Raw genomic sequence first — 23,856 nt, 5'->3', positions numbered from 1 at the left:
GCTATTTTTTCTGCGACTTTTTCTAGCATGCTGCATAGAGGGGCTTTATTTGGTGAAGCGCAACTCCCTCACAGCACCTGTACCATTAGCTACGAGCATCTACGGAATCAAACTTGTACATCCTGTTCTGAACGATGAAGTATAAAGACGATGATTTCCGGCGACCCCACCGTGTCACATGACCTAGATATCAAAGTTTCTTCGGCGAGAACAACTTCCTCGCTGCAAGAATCTACGCTTGTCGAAGAGACGCAAAGGTAAGCAATTTCAGATGTTTGAGTCTTTTTCTCCACCAGTTCTGTCTTCGATTGTACTGGAAGTCCAGATTTATCTATTGGTGGGGGGGCTGAAAATGCATCACCACCCATGCGCTTATCAACGCCTCATGCAAATCTTGGAGCTGCTATTGTTCAATCACATGTCAACGGCGAACAAAGTATTTTTTTCATGTTCTTTGCAGTTTTATTGAACTTCGTATCGTTGCTTCGATTTATTGTGGCTCGTGCAAGCCCGTCAGAATACTTCGACTGACACCCCACTAGCACATATCAAATTCTCCATCCAGTGGGAAAACCATCATTGCTGGAAAATTAGTCTTGCAACAAGCACATATTAGCCCGATCACAATGTCTACATCAACGACAAAGCTCGTCGAGCTCTCGTTTGAGGCAATTGACGATCTCATCTACGACGCTCGGGCTGGCGATCTCGAGGCTCTCAAGGCCGACATCGCCACTCTGGCTTCGCAGCACGGCTGCCCCGAGTCTCACATCGTCGCATCAGCTATCGATATGGAGGCTGAATCCGAAGGCGGCACAGGATCTTGTGTGTTGCACTTCCCAGCTGCCAATGGCAACATCGGTACGTGGATCTTGGCTTCATTATTACTAGCTGTAGACTGATATATCTCAGAAATTCTCAACGCGCTTCTGCAAAGGTTGTCCGATTTGGATCCTGCCCAGCGTGCGGCATTTGTCAACCACCGCAACTATGCTGGTAACACGTCGCTGCACTGGGCTGCGCTGAATACACACTTGGAGTGTGTGAAGGCTCTTGTTGAGTCGGGTGCAGACGTTACTGTTAAGAACGATGCTGGCCACGATGCTGTGTTCCTCGCTGAGCGGGCGGCCTGGTCTGCCTCTGCCGAGGAAGTCAAAGAGGATGAGGAGATGCAGGAGATCGAAATGACCATTGGCGAGGGCGAGGGTGAAGGCCAGGGCGAGCAGCAATCGTCCGGGGGAGATGTCTGCGGGCAGACAGGTTGTTGAGTGGCTGCTGTCATCGGAGAAGGCGGCTGGTCTGGAGAGCGGCGCTAATGAGGGCTCCAGCTCAGCATAGAGGCCTATGAGAACCAATTGACGGAAATACGATAAAATTTTGAGATAGACAAAGCATTTGGGTATATTCAATGAATCTGAAGAAATGATTTCTATACAGACAGACCTCTTTTTTTTTACATGGATTATAATACACACTACGTTGACCAGATGTTGGGCGGGACAAATTCCATCAAACGCGCCGCGATTAATCTGATTTCCCATTAGTCTTTTGCGGTGCCAAAGGGAACCAGTCTACCACTGAGCCAGTGGAGTACGAGCCTTCAGCATTTTCGGGATCAACCTCCTGGACTTTGGCATCGAAGCCAACCTTGAATCGTCGGTCTCGCCATACGACTGTGACGCCGCCATAGACAGCTGAAAGCCAAATGGGGAGGGCTAGAAGCTCGCGGCCTAGCCATGCCATAAACCATTGTTGGAAGGGACGGCGAGTAACGTGGGACGCAGAACGACGAGTAGGACGTGCAAAGATAGGTGTGTCTTCGTCAAGCTCTATGGCTTCCGCCGAATGTAGGTTGATGTACAATGTCCAGTCGGTTAAAACCCAGAGCGCCATGCTGAGCGCAAAGATTGCAAGGAAAGAAGTCCAGGTACTGAGAGCCGGGGCGAAGGACACGCCTTTCTGTTCGAGGTATGGAGCCAAAGCGGTTGTGACACCCCAAGCACCGTAAATGGAGCAAACAAAAGACTCGGTGCCGGGTTCAACTAGAGTTGCCAGAAGAACCGTAAACTTGCGAACGCGAAGCCATCGGACACGACGTGCAATGTATCCTCGCACACTCATGTTGGCCACGGGTTGAATTGCCAGGTCCCCAAAAACCATGGCATGCTTGCCCCAGCGCTCACGGGATGCCTTCTCTCCAGGCACTTTCTTTCTCCACAGAAGATCACCAATCAAATGGTCCTCGCAGATGTTGTCGGAGAAGAAATCAATTCCGGGAAGACGTGGGTTTGGCTCGTTTGGAGGCGGAGCCGTGAGAGAGTCCAGATGTGAGCGGCGGAACATGTTGGATTTGCCCACAATGCAAGGAGCAATGAGAACCGTGTTGATGGCAGTGTACATCTTGGCGTGGGACGAGGAAAGGAAAAGCTCCTCAAGACGCCCTCCTCCATGCGCAAGCATGCTCCCCAGACTATCCTCCGGGCGGTCGGATGTCAACGCGTGGTTTGCCTCCCTGGGGATGATAGCATCAGGATTGTCATCCAAGAGTGCCTGGCGCTCTGCCTGCAGGTTGCTTTCGCCAGTGACGTCGACAGCCACGGGCAGGTGGTGCACGAACTTGTATTTCTTGTCCTGAGTAGTCCCTAATCCACAGAGTTTATCCACCATGCGGGCACACACTCCCTTGCCAACCCAGACATTGCAATCAATGATCCAAATGATATCTCCCTTGGCTTCCCGATATGCCCGGCTCATGTTCCGGATTTTGGGGTTCGGGCCAAGCTTGTATGCATTGGGACCATTACCCTGTAGCAATGGATCGTCATTTTCAACATACAATCGCGCGTCGACATCGGGAAAATCGGCGATCAGCTTGCGGAGGGTAGGGTAGGCGGGGTCGTCGCGCGTAGACACACACAGGCAGATCGTCAATTTGTCACGCGGGTAGTCTTGACGAAACGTAGCGGCAAGGCAGTCGTAGAGATGGGGCTCGAGACCCTTAACTGGTCGAATGGCAGTGACGTGAGGAGCGTCAGCAGCGGAGGTCAAGCGGGAGCGACGCGGCTGTCGTAGAAAGTGTTTCCATCTGTGGTTCTGGTCAGCCACAGTCCAAGTCATCCAGACTGCACAGAGTCCAGTCCCGCGGTCTTTCCCACGCACATCTGAAAGTAACCCAGAGCACACACAACTGAGACGATGATATACCAGATCAGACCGATCCAGCCGGCCACAGTGGATGCGGACATGGCGCCATGCCCCCGCGCTCTATCAAGGAGCGTGGTCTCTAGCATGGGACGCAAGTGAGTAAATCGAACACGAACATTCTAGGGCACTGAACTGTTCTTGGTGGGTAACCCAATAACACAGCTCGGATGTTGCGGAGTGGATATCGGTTTTGCCGGGTGTGTTCCACGCCGCCTGGGTCGATGGGTCAATTTCAGGGCGCATTCGGGTTCGAAATTGACAATTTGCGCGAAAATGACCTTGGTCAATTCAAGTGCTATCTGGTGTCGTACTTGATTTTCAATTCATTCGTGGTGTTGTCTCCCTGGTCCAGTGGTTTTTTTTTTTTTCGCGCCCCTCTTTCATTTTCAGCTTTATGCGAGGCGGCTGTGCCACTCGACTTAGACTGCCGTGAGCCACATCGAGGGAAGTAGCGTAGACCGAAACCAAGATTGGTAGTTGGACAGTCGGACCCTAATCATGGTCATGAAGTCAAGCGTAGGGCATCGTGAGCTGGACGATAGAGTTGACATAAAGCATAGCCCCAAGCACTACGCGCGTACTCAAATACGGGCCTCAGAACCAAATACAATAAGGTGCCCATGCTGCCTTGGGTACGACCCGGCTACTCCATTGTAAACATCATAGCCTAGGGGCAAGAGAATATAATTTGGCACGGGAAAGGAACTTAGTCCTAAGAGAACAAGTCTCGTCGATGTTCATCGTAGTCAACTAATTCCAGCCTGCCCAGTCCAAAATGCGATATGCTATGAAGAATCCCTTTAAACTCCGATCGATGTCCTATGCTCACTATATTATGTCCTTTTCTTTTTGCGAATGAGATCGGCATTGAGTACATTCACAGATGTTGGCTGCGACGGAGCCTGTTGCGTGTCTGACCCGCTCTGCGGCGCTGAATTTCCGGCGGCAGCCGTGGTGGCCTCCCCCTCGGACTTCTTCCGCTTACGGATCAAGCCGCTGTCGAGAAGGTTGTTCATCGGCACAAATTCCGAACTCGTGCTCTGTGGAGCATGGGTTCCGATTGCCCGTTTGCCCCAGGTAAGCTGATCTGCTAGAGAGGCGACCTCGTCGACATAGGCTTTGGTACTGGCGACGATTTCCTTCTCGTCGTAGAAATGATCCAATACACAGTCCATCATCTTCTTATAATCAGCCTCGCTGAGAACGAACGTTTCCTCGTCCAGCCTCGGGCCAATAGAAGGAATTGGGTTCCATAGAAGCAGCAGGAACAGATGCCACTAATGGGCGATCGAAAGAAGGCGCTGGCGCTGAGTGAAGCTCCGCAGGCTGTTCTTTATCCGTAGGCTCCTTGTGGGATTCCGAGACTGGTGTTGCTTTGCACTGGTCCGGCCCATTGTTCGATTGGGATGTTGCTTTGTCTGGAATGAAGCTGCGAGTCCGACTAGCCATAGTAGTCGAGTTCATCAAACCAGGCGGATTAATGACAAGCCAGAGGAAACCCACGAGCCGGCCAGCAGAGCACTCCTGTCGGAAGGACATCATTTCCCAGAATTGATCCAGTGACTTGATACTCTTCCACTGTCCGGTCGCATGGGCTGCACCTTCACCTTCTATGCTTTCAGGAAGTTCGTCGTCTAGATCAATCAAGAATCGGGTCTTGGGGTCATCAGGGAGGCGAGGAACCAAGCAACGCGGCGGAGCCTCGGGATCATGGCACATCTGCTTCAAAGGATAGCTGCTGAGCCATCGTGGACGATCTTGTGCATCGGATCTGGCCGTAGCAGGGAAAAAATTACGTGTCTCGAAACGATCGCAACCCGGGACGATCAGGTACGCGGTCGCAGAAGCCTTGGTCGCCTCGACTGTCTGGTTCAGAAGTTTCGGGTCCTTTGAGAGCGATTCAGGCTCATGCTCGCGAAGGATCGGGTCCACGGCACGACACCACCATTTGATAAGTCCCCGATCGTCGAGGACATGTTTTTCGGCATTCTCAATGCTACCCGGGAACAGGTACTGGTTTTGAGCGCGCGCAAACAAGGACACAACCAGACGAACACCTGGGCGTTGATGTGTGCGTGCTAAATATGATAGAAAAGTACTTGAGATGAGTCTCAGAACCGACACTCTTTGCGGCAGCTCGAGTAGGTGTATGAACCCGGTCGAGTCCGCCTTGGAGACGAAGATGGTGGTCAAGTGGGCCGTAGTATAGACCAACACTTCCATGCCGAAGACAATGATTTCCGCCCCATCGTCTTTCGGAGAGTCCACGGATGCCGATAGAAAGTGGCTCTCGAGGAATGTTTGTTCAGGCTCCTCACCCGGCGCAGCGGCAAAGAGAGCTGGCGACGGCGAAGGAATGGATGAGGCATGGCGGACCGTGAGCTCGGCCCCGAAGGGAAGGATCTTGGCCAAGAGATCTCCCAGATCCCCGTCCGATGCCATTGTCACACGCCCAATAAGAGAATGTTTCAGGGTGAAGATGATGGGGCAAGTTGTGGACCTGTTTTCTTTCTCTTTTTCCCTTGCGTTGCCGTGTCGATGCAGATCACGTGCCATGTTCCCGATCGAGCCCTGGGGTCCATGTATGAGATACGGTCTGCATATTGGATGTGTCGTGATGGAAATTGGGGGATCCATGGATCGGAGTATTTTGACACAGTGACTTTGTTTCGTGTATCGTGGTGTCGTGGATCGATAGAGGGGGAAATGTAGAGAGGTCCTCCAACGCATCTAGTCGATACCTGCATCAGTCGTATCGATCATCTGGCCATGAAAATCTTGGGAAGGAAGTGGCTGGGATTTATGAAAAGGAAAAATGAGTTGGTGGAATGCTCAAGCCTCATCAAAGCGTGCTGTTCTTACAGGTGTAGTCAAGAGAGAGTTAATCGTCGTGATGTTTTCTCTATGTGGCAATCCCATCCTGGAACTTGCACTCCCAGCCTTGACCTTCCTTTCTTTACTTGCAAGTCTTGCCTGAGAAATTACTGTCCTTCACGCAGAGCTGCCCGATTCCGTATCAAACCAACTTCATGACCAGACCGTAGCTCACTCGGACAGGCAAGTGTCTCGCCCGTTGGAGAACACCATACGGCCATCTCTAGGCTACCTATTGAACTCAGTGCTGCTTTGATACGATCCTGGTACAGTTAAGCCAGTGATCATGTGGAAGCACAACACATCCCTTCCAGGTCAGTCGCATACCCTCGTCAACTTGAAGAGGGGATATCTCATATTTCTAAAGTTGAGCCTAGTCTACCCAAGCGATGCACAATGCTTCAGATTCGATACTCGTGTGGACACTCAAAAGGCGGCGAATTTGTTAAGTGCCAAGAACACATCAAGAAGGAAGATGCACGCTGTTCGCTTTCAAAGATCGCTTATGTCGAGGGGAAGCTGTCGCCTCACAGATGCCGAGAGTGTCTCCTTAGCGGATGAAATGCACCATAAATAGAGGCGACGCCTCGGTAGACGTATGGTGGGGCCTGGAGGTCTAATGAACTGGCCTTCCCAGGTGGAGTTGCCAACGTGATTACCAAGTCATGCAATGCTCGATAATTCTTTTTTTTTCATTCCATTGAAATCTATTCCAAAGATGGCTACGAGAGATGGCCCGATTAAATGAGCATCACCCATGAAGCACCGTATATCATGCAATCAGAATTCTTTCGTCACTGCGTCAAGATCATCCGCATTGAGTAGGGTAACCCCCTCGCGCAAAAGCGTCCTCCAAACGAGATTACGCTGGCGTATGGGCCAGACAGGCGTGTTCCAGTATCTCGCACCAATACCGCGCTCCCTAGCCGTGGCAATCTGATCACGGAGTGCCTTGAGTTGGCCCTCGGAGAGGATCGGATCAGTGTCAGAGGTGATTTTGCCCACTGCGGCCGCGAAGTCCGTAGAGGCGATGGGGGAAATCAATCCCGTGATGTCTTCATACTTGGTATCGTTGAGCTTGTCAAGGGGTCCATCAAAGAAGTAGTCCCGGTCCTCGACAGGCGCAACCATGTCCAGTGGGGTCTCACCTGTGCCTATAATGGTGACGGGGCCCTTGGTGATGGTTCGACCACCCTTGAGAGTGGTTAGATAGCCCTTCTCCCGAAGGGGTGCCAGAGCTTCAATAACGGCCTCGAAGGTTTCGACACCGGAAGTCTTCACGTCGATGAATAAGTAAAGTGTCTGATCGGGGGTAGTATCCCAGACACCGCTATATTAGGCTCATTTTAGCATCGATACGACTTTTGTTGAGAAAGTGCTGACTTCTTGGTAGGTTCCGTTACAAATGGACTAACGGGATTTTGACGTTCTAAAACGTCCAGAATCGGGTTGATGTAGAGGGCCTCGAGTGTCCGCTCCTTCGTTAGGGCAGATTGATCATGTCCAACCTGAGGCTACTTGTTCAATTGACCATTTGGGAACATCAAATGGGAAGAAACGAACGAAAAGGGTGCCGTTATACAGCCAAACATCAGCCTCGGTGGATGTGCAGCCCTTGGACAAACCTGGGGGCTTCGTTAATAGGAGCCCGGTCAATATGTAGCTCTAGACTTACCGGTATAGAAAGGCTCATCTCTCCAGTAGTCACTGCTCGGTAATTAGGATGAGCTCATGATATTCAATGCATGTGATATGCGCAGGAACCCCTACTTATGAGAGTGCACAGGAATCTAAACATGACATTAGCCACAGTTCCGAAGCACGTTATCACCCAATCGAGGACAAGAAGATCCAATTCTCACACACACCGGATATAAATCCCTTGTTATGTCTGTGGGATACTCATATGCTTTGCTTCCGTGGGTATTCTTGAGGATGCTCTGCAGGCTGGAAGTGATCGCGCCGACCGGGTCCGGGCCGGAAAGAGCCATGACCACGGCCGTAAACAGTACGAGCGCAGATACCATAGCGCTGAATAGACCTGATGGATTGACACCAGTTGACATGCAACATACAGTTCGCGGTTCAGGTGTGAAGGGGTGAAGTTGACAACATTTGAAAGCAGGTTGAGGCGGAACGCGGCTCGCACGTGTTCCAAGGCCCTGATACAAATCGCCGATCTTTGCCTACGATAATTCTACAGTATTTTCAGTCACTGTTAGACATCCGATGTAACAATGGTCATTCCAAGAATATTCATATCAAGCCAGTAATTCTATGTACAAATTAAAATGCATTGGTGCCTTCATATCACTCTAAACTTCTCTCACGCTCGGGGATTGTCCACCCTCCTGCGAAATCGAGTTGCGACCTCGAAGACTGAGGTTGCCAATACGCTGGACCAGATTACTACCCACTGCGTCTACGGCGCCCTTAGGGGCCAACAAAGAGGGACCTTGAGCTGCGGCTTCCTGCACCCTAAAGAGTCGGATGTTGGTCCCATTCCAAACACCAACTGTGCCTGGTGTTGCACCCGCAGCGGAGCCAACAATCATCTCGCTAGAAAAGACAAACCCCCAAAGAAGCGACTCGTACCAACCCATAGATAGTGCAGACCATTCAAAGGAATGGGCACGGATCGGGGTTGGTTCTGATGTGATGCTCTTGATCTGGGGCTCCTCCGAAAACGATGGAAGGTTGTTGATCAGAGTGCGAGCCTCGGGACTAGACGTGGCCAGAAGCGCTGCTTCGGGGATATGGGGGGCGATAGCGGCGATGATGGTGAGAATCGTATGCAGAGGTAGCTCCGGAAGCCAGGATTCAAGCTAGAGAGATGGAGTCAGTACGGGTAGTTTCGGGTACACGAAGAAGATAAAGTCTTACCCAAGCAACTGTTGGCGTAAAGCCAGTAGACGACGACATGAACAAAGCAGACATGCTGGTCTGACTGGTCATGCTATTCTGGCGCGAGAAAGACGGTCTCCCAGCAGGCATCTTGCCACGCGCCTTCTCAGACATTACCCGGGCCTGGGAGATGCTCTCATCAGCCGCCGACACAACAGATGGCCGGCGAGAGGTTTGACCCGACGGAGAAGACTGAGATGGAGTTTCCTGTCCATCAGTTCCCTCCTCATCATCGGAATCGTCGTCGCCAATCGCAAATGCGCTGTTTTCCTCGGGAATGCGGGTCAAAGGCGAGCGGGCGCCCGAGGGCGCATGAAGATCCTCTTCCGAGTGCGAAAGTGTCGGACTGGTGATGATGTCTCCTGGCATGTCACCTGCCTTGCATTTCTCTTTCTGACGTTCAATCTCCTGCTGGCCACTCTCTAGAGTAAACGCCCGGACGGCTTCGAATCGCTGCTTATACTTTAAGATCGCATAAACAAGGTACGGGTTTTCAGTGAAGTTTTGCTCGAGAATTGTGTTGACAAAGTCGAGCAGCGATGCAAGAAGCGTATGATTTGTCTCGTTTGCCAGCAAGAAGCTAGGCGCAGACATAGAGGAGAAGAGTTGGATGATTTTGGAACAGGCGCTCGGAGAGATGTGTTTGATGTAGGGCGCGATGTTGTTGAGGATAATAAGAAGAGCGGGGTAGACGGTATCAAGATGTCCCTTGCTGGTAGCCATGAGATTGTGAACCGACTGTTCAGTTTAGCGTAGGTCAATAGATGGAAACGAAAAACTTGGGGACATACCATTATCAGATAGTCGGCATACGAGCCCCGGAACTTCAGTAGTCGTATCGATTGAGGTAAAGTTTCCTGGGCCTCAAAAGCCATGTTGAGACTCTTGCCAAAGGTGGGCTCTGCACTCATGGTCTGGAGGATGAAAACGCACATCCGAACCACACCCTGCTTTGTCGGGTCCATTCTGTACTCCATCGCGTAGAAAACGCAAAGAATCACAAAATCGTGCGAGCGGTTAGAATCAATGATAAATGATCGGAAGCGCCTGTTGCATTGCAACGTCTCCCAGAAGAGCATCAGGATCTCAGGTGCCCATTTTACCGATCTCTGACTTCCAGGGAGATAGGAGGTCGTGGCTTGCATCTGTTACATTTTAGTAACGAGAGATATAAGAAAAATGCGCAACACGTACAGGTTGGTTTAAGATCCTTGTCATGCCATCCATGAGGAATTGGAAATCCTGGGGCCGATGAAGCCTTCCAAAGTAATGGCGGTAATAGTTCTTTGGCGGAGCTCCACGACCATCCTCAGGAATGGGATACATCAGAAGAACGAGGAGAAGCTGCAAGCAGTATATCACTAGGATCTGTTTCGGATCCTTCCAAACAACATGGTCGTATGGCACCCTCCAAGTGGCAGGGTTATATTTCATAGCCTATTTCCAATGTCAGTCACAGACAGCTCACCCGACACCAATGAGCGTACCGTATTGAGGAGAGAGCATAGAAGCGTCAAGACGGCCTGCTTGTCCTGGCAAGTGGTGATATACGTAATAGCCCGGACACCTTGCACGGGAAGAGTGTCTATACCAGTCAGCCATTATGGTTACCTTCATTTTCTAGTTGGTGAACTCACTTGATGGCATGTACATTGCCTTGCCTGTCATCGTCAAAAGCAAGCGTACAATCTCACAGCGGTTGCTTTCCAACGTCTTGTTCGATCCCATTGCCGTGTTGCAACCAACACCACTTTGCCAGATCGAGTACGAGATTTTACTCTTCGCAGTAGGGAGTATTGGAATAGTGAAGTCGGCGAAGAAGAGTAGATCGAGCAGAGTGTCAATCAGCTCTTCACCAAGAGGCTTCACATCCTCGTACTCCTCCCCTCGAGGCGACTCGCCCTGCGGGCTCTCCAACTGTGCTTCATCAAAGAGAATTTCGCCAGCGATCTGCGCCTGTCTGGTCTTCTTCCTGCGACTGGCCCAGAAGAACTTCTCTTCCCAGTCCTCAAGATGTTCGGCTTCGTAGACAAAGGGCAGCAGTCGGGTAAGGATGCGAATGCAGTTCAGAACGTCCCGCTCGGGAGCTAGGTCTGGATCTGGGAATGACGGGTGGTTCTTAAGTACTACCAGTCGCGAAGAGACGGACAGTAACAGCGTTTCAAAGTTGGAGAAGGCATGGTCGCGCGTTCGTCGGATGTCGGCTGGCGTGAACAAGCTGAAGATGTCCTCGGAGGATTCAGGTAATTCCCAGAACTGTGAATCACATCAGTCTCATTATGATCTGCGCCTCATTTCGAAGCGATCTGTGGTCATTTGACATACTCGTGTCCAGTACGGGTCGTCAGCGGGGATCTCCTTCTCCTCGGAGAGGCGGAAGATGCCCTGCTTGAAAACAAGCTTTGACTCCGAGGCCCCCATTGCTGAAGAGAGTCGCTCACAACTCGAGCGTCATGCAGTAGATATCTAGGGGCCAGATAGTGTGTTGTCAAGGCCGAGAGCGATGTTGCGGTTCGTTCCTGTTGCGGAGCGTCTTGGCCTGAACACGAGCTTTCGGAGGATCTGCCGAGCCGCGCCCAGGTACACATGAACTTGGAACTACTGCGAGTTGCTTTCAGCCCCGAATTTTCTACCTTCTTACTGCTATTATACAATTACATGAGATGAATTGATTTTTCTCTTCTTTAAAAATGCTTCCATTTCATTATGAGGGAATCGCTAAAAGACCGAATGTTACAAACTCCATGCCCAGCCCAGTATGAGATACAGAAAAACGAATTAGAGAGGACCGTTGCTGGTAGAGAGTCGTCGACTTCTCTCATACAGCCATCGATTACTCACCCCCTAGGCTTGCTCGCTTGCCCCCTAGCGGGGAAGGAGTGCCGGGTCCAATGCTGGACATACTAGACATCGTAGACTCTCCAAACGAATTGCTCCGACCAAGAGGTGAAGAGGACCCAAAGCTCTGTCGCCGACCAGTTGTGTCCCTGCCTCCATTTGCGACCGCCTTGTGAAGCAAAGGGCTGGAGGTGGGGGAAAAAGAGGACCCCAGGAGACCCGTCGTTCGGAGAAAGTTGGGGTCGCATTCATAGGAGACGTCTGTCGGCTTGAAGGGCTGGCCTTACGCGAGGTGGACATTCGGTATCTCGGTGGGGTGAGGTACGTGGTTCCAGGGGTTGCAGGTGGTGTAGCAGTAGGGTCCATGCCCAACAAAGCACGTTGGGTGGGGGTAAGGGGTATATCGGAGAAGTCATCCTTCGGTCGATATAGGGGGCAGAGAGCCAGGAAAATATTGAAGGCGAAGAACAGCTGGAGCAGTAGAAGAGAAATCTCGTGGTATGTGGGCTTGCTGTCAAGAATGAGGCGTGCACTGTAGAAAGACTCGTCAGAGTATGTTCAGTATGCTTGCCAGTATTTTGCGACCTACTAGGTTTTGATAGTGTTTCCAAAAAGCCAAGTTGTCACCAAAGCAACTCCATTCCAAAGCAGCCTCTTGACATCCTTGTCGCCAAAGGTCGCGGCATTCTGACGCCTGACAATCTCATTGAGCTGGGGGTGCCGCCATTTACCGGGAACACCAGACCCCTCCGAAGAAGGACGTGCGGCCGCAGCAGCTTTGGGAGTTGACGGGGCAGATAAAGTAGCCATTTGTTATGCGCAGCAAACAAGAGTCGAGCAACAGTCGGAAATACAAGACGAGAGATCAAACTGAAATTTGGGATCAACAATTGCCTATCACGAGGGAGAGAGTGAGACTTACCTGATTGAAATGAATGAAAGCACTTACCTGGAGTCGACCTAGAAAGTTGATCACAGCATTGGGACTAGGGGAGCTGTTCCCTGGTCATCAGGGATGTTGTGATGGTCGCAAGTGGCTGGGGCTTGAGTCGTGCATCTTGCAGACGCCGGCGCGTCGAATTTAAACGCCGGTCTTACTGTTGACCCGAGCACCGTATTCCGCGCCCCCCTCAACGTCATAGTTTGGGGTTGTTGACACTACAACGATCTTGTCTCCATCACAATGACAGATCACCCGTCGCTTCTCCAGCAACTTGATGCTGTTTTGGACAGCCTGGTCGCTGACTGGAACATCTACACCGCCATCTTTGCCGGCACTATTGCTGTCTTCTTCGTATACTCTGTCATCTCTTCCAAAGATCCCGATGTGCACCCATTTCTTCTGGCCCGCCAATCTACAGGATCTCCCATTCGACAACCAGGTGAATCCGCCACATACCGCAGTCTAGAGACACCTCATGGATTCCCTCTCCGCCTCGGTTTGAACGTTAAAGACCCGGGTGCGCCTAAATGGACCGCCGGGCGACGTGGAGATCTGCGTGACGTCTGGAAGGCTGCTATGCGCGGATCCCTAAACCCCGATGGAACCGTCGCTGGACAACAGGGAAAAATCTATACTGTCTTGGGCAAGCAGGCCGTTGAGCACTCGCTGAGCAAGGTCACCCAGGAAATTAATGTCATCGGCCATTATCTGCGGAACTCCGACGTTAAGACCGTCGCCATCTGTCTGACTGACTCCGTTGAACTGCTAGCGGCGATCTTTGGTAAGATAAAATCTTACGGGCAAACAACACCTGTTCAGGACCAGGTGCTAATCTCAATACAGCTGGCGCCTTCTACGGTTTTATCACGATCATTGTGCCTCATAACCTTCCAGCTGAGACTCTATCATCTCACTTGAATCATGTTCAAGCCGATGCTCTGATTGCCGAAGCCGGTTCCTTTGATGTCTCTGTGGTCACCAAAGAGAACAAGCAGCTGTCACGCGTTCTCTGGGTTGCAAAGGATGGCAACCGACACATGGACTGGCATGAAGTTCCAGAGGGTGCCAAGGACAACTTGGAAGTCTCTGTCTGGCATGAGCTTGTGGAAGAGCAACAGGACTTGGCTGGTATGACAGTCCCTGACTACGACCCTAGTACTCCGGCACCTGCTCTGAGAACCGTTTGGCCGTCATCCTCGCCGGCAGGCGAGTTCATTGAATTCCAATCTGAGGTAAATGAACAAGCTTTTCCGTGTATATATTACTCTGACAACTTTATAGAACCTCGTATCTGCAATTGCGGCTTTAATCTCTGCACTGCCTCGGACCCAACGTTTTACCTCAGATGATCTTGTTCTCTCAATCGACTCTCTTGCCCGGTCATACCCTTTGTTGCAAGTTATGAGTGCCTTGTTTTCGAACGCTTCCGTGGCTTTGAACTCTGTTGCTGGCGAGCAGGTCGATTTTGCATTAGCTACAGCGGGAGTGTCACCGACGGTCATCATCGCATCATCACACACCATGTCTAATTACCATGAGCGAATCATGCAGCCGCATACCGGACCCCTCTCATCTCTTGGACGGTGGATACAGAGTCGCACTTTGGAAGCTGGAAATATGCCATCAAGGAACTTTTTCAGTCAGCTTGCCCAGATTGGCCCAACTGCCGAGCTTTCACTAGACAAACTGCGTCTGCTCTGCATCTCGCATCGCGTTGATGGTGAGGCATCTGCTCGCCTCAGCTCCGAGCAGTTGAGGGATCTTCGGGTCTTCACCGGAGCTCGCGTGGTCTATGCATTGACTGGACCTGGCGTTGCCGGCGCTATTGCTCAAACCAATGTATTTGACTACCGATGCGTCGCTGGACAGAGCCACTTTGGATCTCCTCTCAGTAGCACTGAGATCACTCTCACTGGCATGTCTGAAGCCAGCGCTTCTGACGGTTTCCCAGAGGGCCAGGTAAGATTTCCTCAGTCCTTCTCCCACTATAGTCTAACCGTCTTCAGATCACTGTCTCTGGCCCTGCTGTTGTAAATGGCAAGACGACCCTTTCGTCACGGGGCCGCTTCAGCAATGACAACACCTTGGAGCTGCCTTTTTGAAAACATTGAGTAAGGACTCATTGCAACAGCCTATTTGCCCTTGAGCGTTTGCATTGTTAGTTCGGGTCGAAAACTTAGCAGCTTTAAAGTCTTGAATCTTACAAGAAGCCCACAGATTCGGGTTTCGGGAATGCAATATTCATTCTATGAAATACAGTCTGCTCCAGATATGATGGGATCAAAGTAATATACACATGCTGTAGCTCAAGATCTACTATGACTCAAGCCCTCCAAATTCATACATCTAGCCCTGGAGCAGCTCGCGGGCGTGTTTCCAGTGTTCGCTATCCTTGTCCTTGTGCGTGGGGTCCTCAACCACCTTCTTCAGCGACTTCTTCACTTCATCGAGGCGAGAAGACACTTCACGGTAAAGAACCTTATCGGCAGCAAGACCGTGAATTGAAAGGCACATTTTTAGTCCATTGTAGACTGTGCTTGCTTCACGGATCCAGTTGTTGACGCTCTGACGACCATCGTCCGAGGGGCCTTTTTGGTAATGGCCCTTGGGCGCAGCGACGAGGAGCTTCTGAGCGTAGCCGAGGACTTCCTTGTCTTTGTCCTTGCCAGCGAAATCGTTAATGGCGCGAGCGGCACTTAGCTCCAGAAGAGCAGCGATGACTAGGGGCTGGCTCTTGGGGTTCAGGGAAGGGTCACTGTATGAGTGGTCTGGGAGGTCGGCGTCCATGATGTCGACAGCCTGCTTGGCCATGTTGAGAGCCTTTCCAGTCTCAGGGCCCTTGAAACCAGCTTTGTGAGCAGCAAAACGAAGCGTGAAGAAAAGAGTCTTGACAAGTTCCAAGTTCCGCAGACGAAGGCCAGTGATCTCCGACTGCCTTGCGCACTCGATGATCAAGTGAAGTTTGCGAGCACCACCTGCCTTGCGAATGACCTGTTCCCAGTGATCGTCCGTCACAGAATACCGGGCCCCGCGCAGCCCACTGACAAAGGGGAATGAAGTTCTTATAGTCCTCAATAGCTTGCATCATCTTAATGACCTCGATGGCATCCGACTTCTTTGGGGAGTCAATATGCTTCTTGGGCTGCAGCGTATATTCTTCATTCTCGCTAATGTTGATAGTAATGGGCTCATCACGCAAGCGCTGCGCGTGCTTCTCCTTGTACATGCTTGTTCGCTGTCTTTTCGGGAGGCCGGCTGGAATGAAGAGATCTTGTCGGAATCGGTCGAGAGCCTCGTTCAATTCGGAGGAGGAAGTCGGGGAGAATGTCGGAATCGCTGAAGGTTGTCCATGAGCATATAGAAACACAATTATACCATGTTCTGAGGCAGCTCTTACCTGACTTTGAAGCGTAGCCGCGAGCCTGCGAGATGACCGATTGGCGCATGGCGCCCGGCCAGCGGAAAAGTCTACCAGCCATGATTGATCGTCTATCTGCCGCGGGTCAGGTTATGAGACTCGCAGGAAATCCGATCACGAGGTTGGGAGGGGATTGAATTGGAAGACGCGAAAAGCGAGGCGGAGAATCTCGACGCCGAATAAATCGAGGCTTGGCATTATTCTGCCATCGTCGGTCCGTAGCAAACTTCTCCGACTTCGACGAATTCACATCCTCCATCACAATTATGGCGGGTTTACCAGCAATGCGACAGCTGGCCTGCCTGAGATCTTTGTTTAAGACCCAAGAGGCCATTCAACCTCAGATCAGCCGCCGATTCATTTCGACTGCCTACTCACAGCGTCCGAAGCGCGTCCCTTTCCCTTCCAATCTCCCGAACAATTCCTGTCACAGATCCCTGCCCGCCATCAGCCTCAAAATGGTATGCGCTACCATTGAACTGAACCCGGTAACGCCGGCTCTTGCTAACTTAAGTCCCTCACCACAGCCCCCAAGCCGATCAAGGTCTATCCTCCTCCGCCCTCCACCCGCGCCGTATGCAAGGACCCAATCGCAAGCGTCACCGAGTCGCAATTGTCGGTAATCGATCCCAAGGGCGAGCGTAAGGCTTTGTTCGACTACCGACGGAATCCTCGCAGTGTCAAGCCCGGTGATATCGTCCGAGTCACATTCAAGAACGGCGACCCGTTCAATGGTGTTGTTCTGAGTATCAAGATGCGTGGCATTGACACCTCTTTCCTGCTGCGAAACGAGCTCACTCGTGTCGCCGTTGAGATGTCCGTGAAGGTGTTTAATCCGAATATCTCGAGTGTGGAGATTGTCCAGCGTGCAGAGCGCAAGGCTCGCCGCGCTCGCCTGTACTTCATGCGGTTCGTCCATTCCCTGAGGCTCGTCGATCTGAATCTTTTACTAATATTCTCACTATCCATAGGTCTCGCAAGCACGACCGCCGTAGTGTCGAGAACGTTGTGGCTGCCTATGTTCGCCAGAAGAAGGCCTTCATGGGTGGTGGCCGTCGGGGTTAAAGCAAGAGTCTGGCGCAGTCAAATTGCATATTATCCAAGAATGTATTATAGCCTGTCAAGATCCCATTTCCTTTTTACTTCAACCGTTTTCACTAATGTGGATATCACGACCGATCAATTGCCCGAGTGAGCACTGACCACAGGAGCATCTGGGCTAGTTCCATTGTTATAGATGGGTTGATCGAGGCCAACCTTGAGAGAAACCAGGCTCACGTACTTGGTCAAATCGCATTTATACAACCACGGAAGTAGAGTATAGAGAATAATGCGAAGAAGCACCCTGATATACTTATACTGACATTCTATTTACCACTGATCTACTCTGGCGTGTGATTCACGTCCGTCTCATCAGATCTCGCCCTCCCAATTTTACCTGGGGAATGAATTCGCTTGGACTTGAGGTACTCGTAGTCGGGCATGGAATCCCGAACGGCCTTCTCAATAATCTGTGCAGCCTGTTCTCCAAACTCAACCTTCCACTTCGCTGCCTCGGCGGCAATATCGATGTTCGCGGGCGCCTTGTCCTTGATGACACCTTTGGATGCCTCGAGAGACGACAGCATGATAGCCGCAGCTCGGTTTTGGAAATGGACCTCTTCCGCCTGGGCATTGGGGTTGGCGATCGCCCAGTTGTCGGACTTCTTAGCATCATTCTCCCACTCGAATTGCACCACGCTCTTATCCAGTCCGGTCTGCTCGCAGAGTCGGAGGACCACCTCGGGGTTATGTATCAGATCGTGGGCATCGATGACGGGAGGTGGAGTAGGCTGATCGGGTTGTTCCATGCACCAGTCATAGAGCATGCGAGACCAGCGTAGACTCATATTGGTTGCGGACGAGCCCTTGATGCCATCCTCATCCATGAAACCCTCTGCTGCAACTTTCTGCATAGCACGATACATCGAGGGCCAGGCAAGTGCCGGATGACGGATGATAAAGGCCATTTGCCACGTGCGCAGGTATTCATTTGACAAGATCGTCTTGTTAGATGGGGAGAAGCTGTGGTCGGGTCCGTATGCGTCGGTCTTGATGCGGAACTGTTTCGAGAATTCGGGGTCGTCTTGGCCAGTGACAGCTTCTTGGAAAGACGCTGGATTCACGAGCCAAAACGCATGCTCCTTTGCGAATAGAACTTTGTTTTCATCGCGGGCTTTCGCAGACCACTCCTCCAGGGTGTCTATGCAGGCCTGGAAACCTCCCTGGACGTCTTTGACTTCTTCATCGGACCAGTCTCCCGGATTCTTGGCCAACTGGCCCTTTCGTGTCGCTTCAACGAATGCCTGGAAGAGGAAATACCCGCCTTGCTTGTTGGTCAATACACCAGGCTGCTTGTAGATATTGAGAATCTTGACTGCGATGTTGTCAGGCGAAAGGAACAGGAACTTTTACTTGCACACCTACGCAAAAGGTTCGACGCAGTCCTGGGCACACTAACCAGCAGGAAGCGACGAGCAACAGGGCTCTGATCAGCAGCCATAGGTGGATTCGAATTAATTCAAATAAGCTTAAGCTGATACGAGGCAATGAGCGAGCTGGAAAATGAGCCAGATCTAGGGCAGATGGCGTGATTTAACTAGCATTTATACTTAATCGTTGCAGGCCGCTCCCCCTTCCCCGCCATAATCACAGAAGAAGCACAGAACAACATGTTTGGAACCTTGCAATCGGATTTGGCATCGCCCATCACTCTATCAAGCAAGAACAAGTCGGACTTGGCCGCTGAAATCCACCGAGGTGGGGTCCGCAGTCCTCTCTCTAACATCCGACTGGATCGTCACTAGCGATCTACAGTTTTGCCCGTCCTCAAGACTTTGCCGAGCTGGCAGTCGGCCTTTCGGACGCTGCGCTGTCCGAAACAGGCTGTTACCATTTGCCCGATCGGGTCTATGGCGATCAAACGTATCAGCCCACTTCATTGGGCCCTCATCTGGGTGCGAATGGCCCGCACGTTGACCTCAAGTGCTGCCGCATGGTGGCCCGCCTTTTGACGAATCGAGGTTTGACAAAGCTATGCATCCTCGAGGCTGGACAGGTCTCAGATAAAGTCAGCAGCTAGACCTTCAAAGAGCCAGAGTCATCCCTGACTCTGCTGATGAGCAAAGCCTCAGCCCTGGTCAACCTATCATCAAATGCCTCATTGTTGAGTCAAGCTTGGCTCGGGAATTCTCCGAGCGTGTATAAGTAAGCGGAGAGGCTCGGTCTCCGAGGAAGAGGGGCTCTCCATTTGTTATATTGCGCCGACACCCTGCATATACACTTATGTGTAATATGTTTCAGGCTCAAGCTTCGTGGATTTGACCTTGGTCTCGTGGGATGTCTGGCAGCGGTCTGGGCAGATTTTACCCCCAAATGATGAGACCGCCAGCCCTGGAACGATCAATCTAGAGCCACCTGTGTCTCCAATAGGATTCTACATGTCCTCGTGCTTCTTGTTCTTACTTTTGCGTCTTGCTTTGGAGAAAGATTTCAAAGAGTAGACCTATGGTGTTGAGTCGGGAACCAAAAAGCGCCTATCATGGCCAGTACGAGCCGAGCGGGCTCACATAAGGTAAATGTATATCTGCCTTGCAGCATTCCGATTATTGAGTCATTCATGGGAACGAGGTCAACACCAGACGTGGAGACCCGAACTAGTGTGGAAATTTGCCCAATATTCCAATCCTAAATATAGCTACCCCATTAAATGGTCCATTGTACCCTAGTCAAGACGTCATCATTATACGAGTTTTAAGACTATCAGCAACGTAGGGATATTCGTTTTGGTCAGATGCAACCTTGTCAAATTGGTCTTGTCTTCAGGCCACAAGACTTAGAGATGTCACTTGACCTCCCTAGATTATGACGGAACGTATCTGGTTCTTCGAGATTTAGACAGGGACCGCTTTGAAAATCGAGCGGAAATCCAGATCAACAAGAAGCAAACGGTGGCGAAATAACGAACGAGGACAAAGGACCTGCCTTCTGGAGAGCTGAATAGAGAAACAAAGACCTTACAGAAATGGAAAGATACAGACAAAGACAATCATGCTATTCTTAGCATCTGCATAATTCAAGCTGAAGTCAACATGGCAGTTTGTCTGTATGGATCAGCCTAGGATTGGCTTGGAGTTTTCAGCATGAGGAATCCCGAGCTTTGGGTCCTCAATGATCAAGCACGTCAAATTGTAACACTACGCACCCGCCAAGTCTTCAAGTCAAATCGTGATGAAGGCTTACACGAGACAATTGCCAGAGATGATGTCGCGGCTGTGAAAAATAGGCCTCGTCATTGGTACTCATCTGTGGGACAAGTGAAGGAGATAGAGATTCCAACAAATGATCACCCCAGTTGCTATCATGACCGTTTCAGAGATTACGCTCATTGCACAATGGGGCTTGAAAATCTTTTGATTTTCGATACGCTCCATAGAGCACAAATATGAATCTGCGCGCCCAGAAGTGTTTTGTGTCCACAGTGATCTAGTGCGGGAGACATTAAATGTTGGCAGACGAGTTTGTAAGACAAACAAGAGTACTAGACTCGAAGACAGCAATCAGTGTATGCAGTAGAGCTTCCCAAAAAAAACTTAGTCTTCTTACTTTTGTACCATGACGTGGCAGCGTGCTCGTCGATAGCTTCTCACTGCCCTGCAATACTCACTCCTCGCGTCAAAGTCCCGGATATTCCGTGCTTGAGATGGGTCCAAAAGATTTGATATTTTGAAAAGTCCGGATATTTTGGGTTATACTTGAAAGTCATCATAATATCTGAATTCTCGCTAGCTTCTTTGTTGCCATTGATGTAAATTTCAATCGTGTGGGCATGCATCCCTCGAAGGCCTTCAAAGCATTCTTGAAAGAGACGTGACCCCTGAGAAGTTCCAAAAAGATAGAGCCTCACTTAAAGAACTCTCCAGGATAATAAATCTTGAAATTCCCGTTATTATGTCTCACTGTGGGATGTAGAGTGCAAACTTCTAGTAGCTGTGTGAAACAGAGAACCAGAAAAATGCCGAAACCAAATTGTAGTTGTCAACCGAACCGATTCGGAGACATGATCCCAATAGGTCCGGATGAGGGCCCTGAACGTCAGGCGGAGGTCGAGAATGCTGTTTCAAGGTACATCACCATCACCATCACCATGACCGCTGAGAGGGTATTATCCTGACCATTTTCCATAGTTGGCTCATCTGTAGGACTCCTGACTTCATGCTCAGCTGTGATGTCGATGATGAAGACAATGTCCCTAAATACCCGGTGTTCAAATCCGACCTACGGCGCGAGTCACTCGTGTTCAGGAAACTTCTTAGGGACAATCCCAATGTCCCAGAAATGTGTTTTGATTGTGCTAGAAGAAGCCCTATAACAGAATACGTTATGCCCAAGCTTCGTGATTTCCTCTACACCGGATACTACGCCATTGTGGAGAGCGACGTTGCCGATTACTCTACCAAAGTCAAAATTGCAACTAAATGCATTACATGTAACAACTATCTACGCCTTCTCTGCCTACACAAAGAGTTGTTTGAAACTGCACGGTACTTGAAGATGGAGCTACTCCAGCTTCTCGCAATGGACAAATTCGCTCGGGCCATCGAAGGTGCCCAGCCCATAGTCTTGCAAGCTATGGTACAGGAAGTCTATACCATGTATCCCTGGAGTGAACCAGATCTTCGCGGAAATGCATATCGGATCGCAGGGTTCCTTGACTTCCGACCCCAATTCATTATGCATGCCGTTGTGAAGCTGATGACAAATGAAGATCCTGAACTGTGGACAAGAACGAATTCTCGAGCCAAAAGTGTTTGGAATATATCGACCGCTGCTCCCGTCGATCTTTTCGAAGAGCTTCGCGGTCTGTTCCCGAAGTTTGACCAAGACCTCAATCGTGCATTGGGTGTATTGAGTGATGCACCGCAGATATGGGGCTCATCACCTGGCCCTGCCTGGTCCCTCGAAGATAACCCATACCGTGATCAAGTGACGGGATATGGAAAGTAAAGAGTCCTGCTCTATACCTGGAACCATGGAGGAGGTCTTAAGGGGGGGGAGCTCATGTCTTTTTGATGTGTCTTTTACGAGTTCGAGGAGTATCTAGTCCAGGCTTTCTTTTTTTTTTCCATCATGCCATTCGAGCATCTTTGTGACTACCTGCAATTGTATCTCTTCCATTGTAATGATAGGAGATAGAATCTATACTGAATGTTGTCAGCACTGCATCTTGGAAATACTCCACCAATCCCCACCCGTCCCTCCAGCTCGTGCTTCACTGTCTCGAGCTAGTCATCAATGCGTGGACGTGCATTACGTGGGCTTTCCATGAGCCCATGAGCCCATGAACTATTATCTTGGGTACAGGCTCCAATCTACTTGGCTGAGTTGTCTTGTTCCTCCCTCCAGCCGTTCCATGGTTAGGAACCATCGGGGACCGGACCAGATCATTTCTACGTCAAGGTCTCAACATCGACCCTGATCGAGGTATTCATCTTGCTTTCCAATCTTTTCTCTAAATCAGTCTCATTCTTACAGTCATCTCGGGCTGTCCTAGTGGCAATGACTTCACGCCTAGAATCATGAACTGGCTACGTCGCTCTTCACACCCGCGCAATTCCCCTGTACGCGGGCGCGCCCTGACTTATCTGGTCCTTGCTGCAATCTTCTGCATACTCTCTTACCAGCTCGTCTTGAACCATGAATCCATTTCCCGCTGGGCGGAAGAACAGGGGTTCGTGGGGATGGATAATGTCGTGACGGATGGTGATCCGGATCCGGAACCCAGTGAACCAAGTGACCACGCCCGCGAGAAAGAGCTGGTCCTCGCAGCCATGAGCTACAGCGATATGACTTGGGTTGAGGATCTTGCCTGGCCAGTGAATATTTATCGAGCAGATGTGCGGCCGGGCAAAGCCGAGTTGACGGTGCCGGTGAATAAGGGCAATGAGGCGATGGTGTACCTGACGTATCTGATCGATCGCTATGACTCGCTGCCCGATGTGACAGTCTTTTTACATGGTGCTCGTTATCAGTGGCATAATGACAATCCGCTTTATGATAGCGTCGTTTCAATCGAAAATCTCAATCTCGATTACGTGCGTGAGGCGGGATATGTCAATCTGCGTTGTACGTGGATGATCGGTTGTCCTGCTGAGCTCGAGCCTGCGAAGTATTGGAGAGAGAGACCGGATGATCCGGCACATCCCACGGCTGTCGAGTTCCCGGATCAATTCAAGATACTATTCCCAGATACGCCGGTCCCGGAGTTGGTTGGTGGTGGCTGCTGTAGCCAATTCGCCGTGTCCCGGGAGCAGGTACTCCAACGTCCGAAAAGCGATTACGAACGATTCCAACGATGGCTGATGGATACTCAACTCGATTCTGGCATTAGTGGTCGGATTCTGGAGTACTCTTGGCATAGTTTGTGGCTCTTATCCGTTGTGTTGTCTATTTGCTAACAGTCGGATTCTAGTGATCTTCGGGCAGCCACCACAGCATTGCCCTGATCCGCGCTCAATGTACTGCAATGTTTATGGGCTTTGCAACATGACTGAATTCGAGCTGCAGAACCAGTGGATCTGGCGTGGCTTGGTTCTCCCGGATGGTTGGCCGGAGACCAGAGGTTGATGATTTATGT

General features: G+C 50.8%; 12 protein-coding genes across 12 annotated transcripts; 6 read left to right on the top strand and 6 right to left on the bottom strand.

Moving 5' to 3' along the window:
- Positions 1-626: 626 nt before the first annotated feature.
- On the top strand, positions 627-1,338 carry N7477_007295 (ankyrin repeat domain-containing protein; the record flags this gene model as incomplete). The annotated part of the gene is given in 3 exon segments (XM_056968958.1): positions 627-861; positions 913-1,244; positions 1,261-1,338. 3 exon segments carry the CDS (start codon positions 627-629, stop codon positions 1,336-1,338), a joined length of 645 nt encoding a protein of 214 aa, XP_056818990.1.
- Positions 1,339-1,524: 186 nt separating this feature from the next.
- N7477_007294 (putative ceramide glucosyltransferase) lies at positions 1,525-3,290 on the bottom strand (the record flags this gene model as incomplete). The annotated part of the gene is made up of 2 exons (XM_056968957.1): positions 1,525-3,085; positions 3,160-3,290. 2 exons carry the CDS (start codon positions 3,288-3,290, stop codon positions 1,525-1,527), a joined length of 1,692 nt encoding a protein of 563 aa, XP_056818989.1.
- A 747-nt stretch (positions 3,291-4,037) lies between these two features.
- N7477_007293 (H3 histone acetyltransferase RTT109) lies at positions 4,038-5,646 on the bottom strand (the record flags this gene model as incomplete). The annotated part of the gene is made up of 2 exons (XM_056968956.1): positions 4,038-4,382; positions 4,414-5,646. 2 exons carry the CDS (start codon positions 5,644-5,646, stop codon positions 4,038-4,040), a joined length of 1,578 nt encoding a protein of 525 aa, XP_056818988.1.
- A 1,212-nt stretch (positions 5,647-6,858) lies between these two features.
- On the bottom strand, positions 6,859-11,403 carry N7477_007292 (uncharacterized protein; the record flags this gene model as incomplete). Its single annotated transcript, XM_056968955.1, has 14 exons — positions 6,859-7,408; positions 7,462-7,586; positions 7,642-7,703; positions 7,754-7,785; positions 7,849-7,868; positions 7,947-8,109; positions 8,154-8,275; positions 8,409-8,903; positions 8,962-9,720; positions 9,774-10,127; positions 10,177-10,419; positions 10,470-10,567; positions 10,620-11,238; positions 11,308-11,403. 14 exons carry the CDS (start codon positions 11,401-11,403, stop codon positions 6,859-6,861), a joined length of 3,738 nt encoding a protein of 1,245 aa, XP_056818987.1.
- Positions 11,404-11,847: 444 nt separating this feature from the next.
- N7477_007291 (uncharacterized protein) lies at positions 11,848-12,630 on the bottom strand (the record flags this gene model as incomplete). Its single annotated transcript, XM_056968954.1, has 2 exons — positions 11,848-12,352; positions 12,410-12,630. 2 exons carry the CDS (start codon positions 12,628-12,630, stop codon positions 11,848-11,850), a joined length of 726 nt encoding a protein of 241 aa, XP_056818986.1.
- A 373-nt stretch (positions 12,631-13,003) lies between these two features.
- On the top strand, positions 13,004-14,865 carry N7477_007290 (uncharacterized protein; the record flags this gene model as incomplete). The annotated part of the gene is made up of 4 exons (XM_056968953.1): positions 13,004-13,544; positions 13,607-13,995; positions 14,045-14,722; positions 14,770-14,865. The coding sequence occupies 4 exons, from the start codon at positions 13,004-13,006 to the stop codon at positions 14,863-14,865; spliced, it is 1,704 nt and encodes a 567-aa protein (XP_056818985.1).
- A 244-nt stretch (positions 14,866-15,109) lies between these two features.
- On the bottom strand, positions 15,110-16,242 carry N7477_007289 (uncharacterized protein; the record flags this gene model as incomplete). The annotated part of the gene is made up of 3 exons (XM_056968952.1): positions 15,110-15,754; positions 15,786-16,099; positions 16,161-16,242. 3 exons carry the CDS (start codon positions 16,240-16,242, stop codon positions 15,110-15,112), a joined length of 1,041 nt encoding a protein of 346 aa, XP_056818984.1.
- Positions 16,243-16,447: 205 nt separating this feature from the next.
- On the top strand, positions 16,448-17,246 carry N7477_007288 (mitochondrial 54S ribosomal protein bL19m; the record flags this gene model as incomplete). The annotated part of the gene is made up of 3 exons (XM_056968951.1): positions 16,448-16,607; positions 16,709-17,090; positions 17,153-17,246. 3 exons carry the CDS (start codon positions 16,448-16,450, stop codon positions 17,244-17,246), a joined length of 636 nt encoding a protein of 211 aa, XP_056818983.1.
- A 317-nt stretch (positions 17,247-17,563) lies between these two features.
- N7477_007287 (uncharacterized protein) lies at positions 17,564-18,723 on the bottom strand (the record flags this gene model as incomplete). The annotated part of the gene is made up of 2 exons (XM_056968950.1): positions 17,564-18,597; positions 18,648-18,723. The coding sequence occupies 2 exons, from the start codon at positions 18,721-18,723 to the stop codon at positions 17,564-17,566; spliced, it is 1,110 nt and encodes a 369-aa protein (XP_056818982.1).
- A 169-nt stretch (positions 18,724-18,892) lies between these two features.
- On the top strand, positions 18,893-19,302 carry N7477_007286 (uncharacterized protein; the record flags this gene model as incomplete). Its single annotated transcript, XM_056968949.1, has 2 exons — positions 18,893-18,980; positions 19,055-19,302. The coding sequence occupies 2 exons, from the start codon at positions 18,893-18,895 to the stop codon at positions 19,300-19,302; spliced, it is 336 nt and encodes a 111-aa protein (XP_056818981.1).
- Positions 19,303-21,602: 2,300 nt separating this feature from the next.
- On the top strand, positions 21,603-22,226 carry N7477_007285 (uncharacterized protein; the record flags this gene model as incomplete). The annotated part of the gene is made up of 1 exon (XM_056968948.1): positions 21,603-22,226. One exon carries the CDS (start codon positions 21,603-21,605, stop codon positions 22,224-22,226), a length of 624 nt encoding a protein of 207 aa, XP_056818980.1.
- A 572-nt stretch (positions 22,227-22,798) lies between these two features.
- On the top strand, positions 22,799-23,846 carry N7477_007284 (DUF3431 domain-containing protein; the record flags this gene model as incomplete). The annotated part of the gene is made up of 2 exons (XM_056968947.1): positions 22,799-23,639; positions 23,692-23,846. The coding sequence occupies 2 exons, from the start codon at positions 22,799-22,801 to the stop codon at positions 23,844-23,846; spliced, it is 996 nt and encodes a 331-aa protein (XP_056818979.1).
- Positions 23,847-23,856: the final 10 nt, after the last annotated feature.

Source organism: Penicillium maclennaniae (assembly GCF_028827695.1).
Source record: "Penicillium maclennaniae strain IBT 15551 chromosome Unknown utg000007l:1.0-4884863.0:1.0-4888362.0, whole genome shotgun sequence".
Taxonomy (NCBI): domain Eukaryota; kingdom Fungi; phylum Ascomycota; class Eurotiomycetes; order Eurotiales; family Aspergillaceae; genus Penicillium; species Penicillium maclennaniae.
Note: the sequence above shows the minus strand (reverse complement) of the source record. Positions and strands in the feature narration are given on the sequence as shown.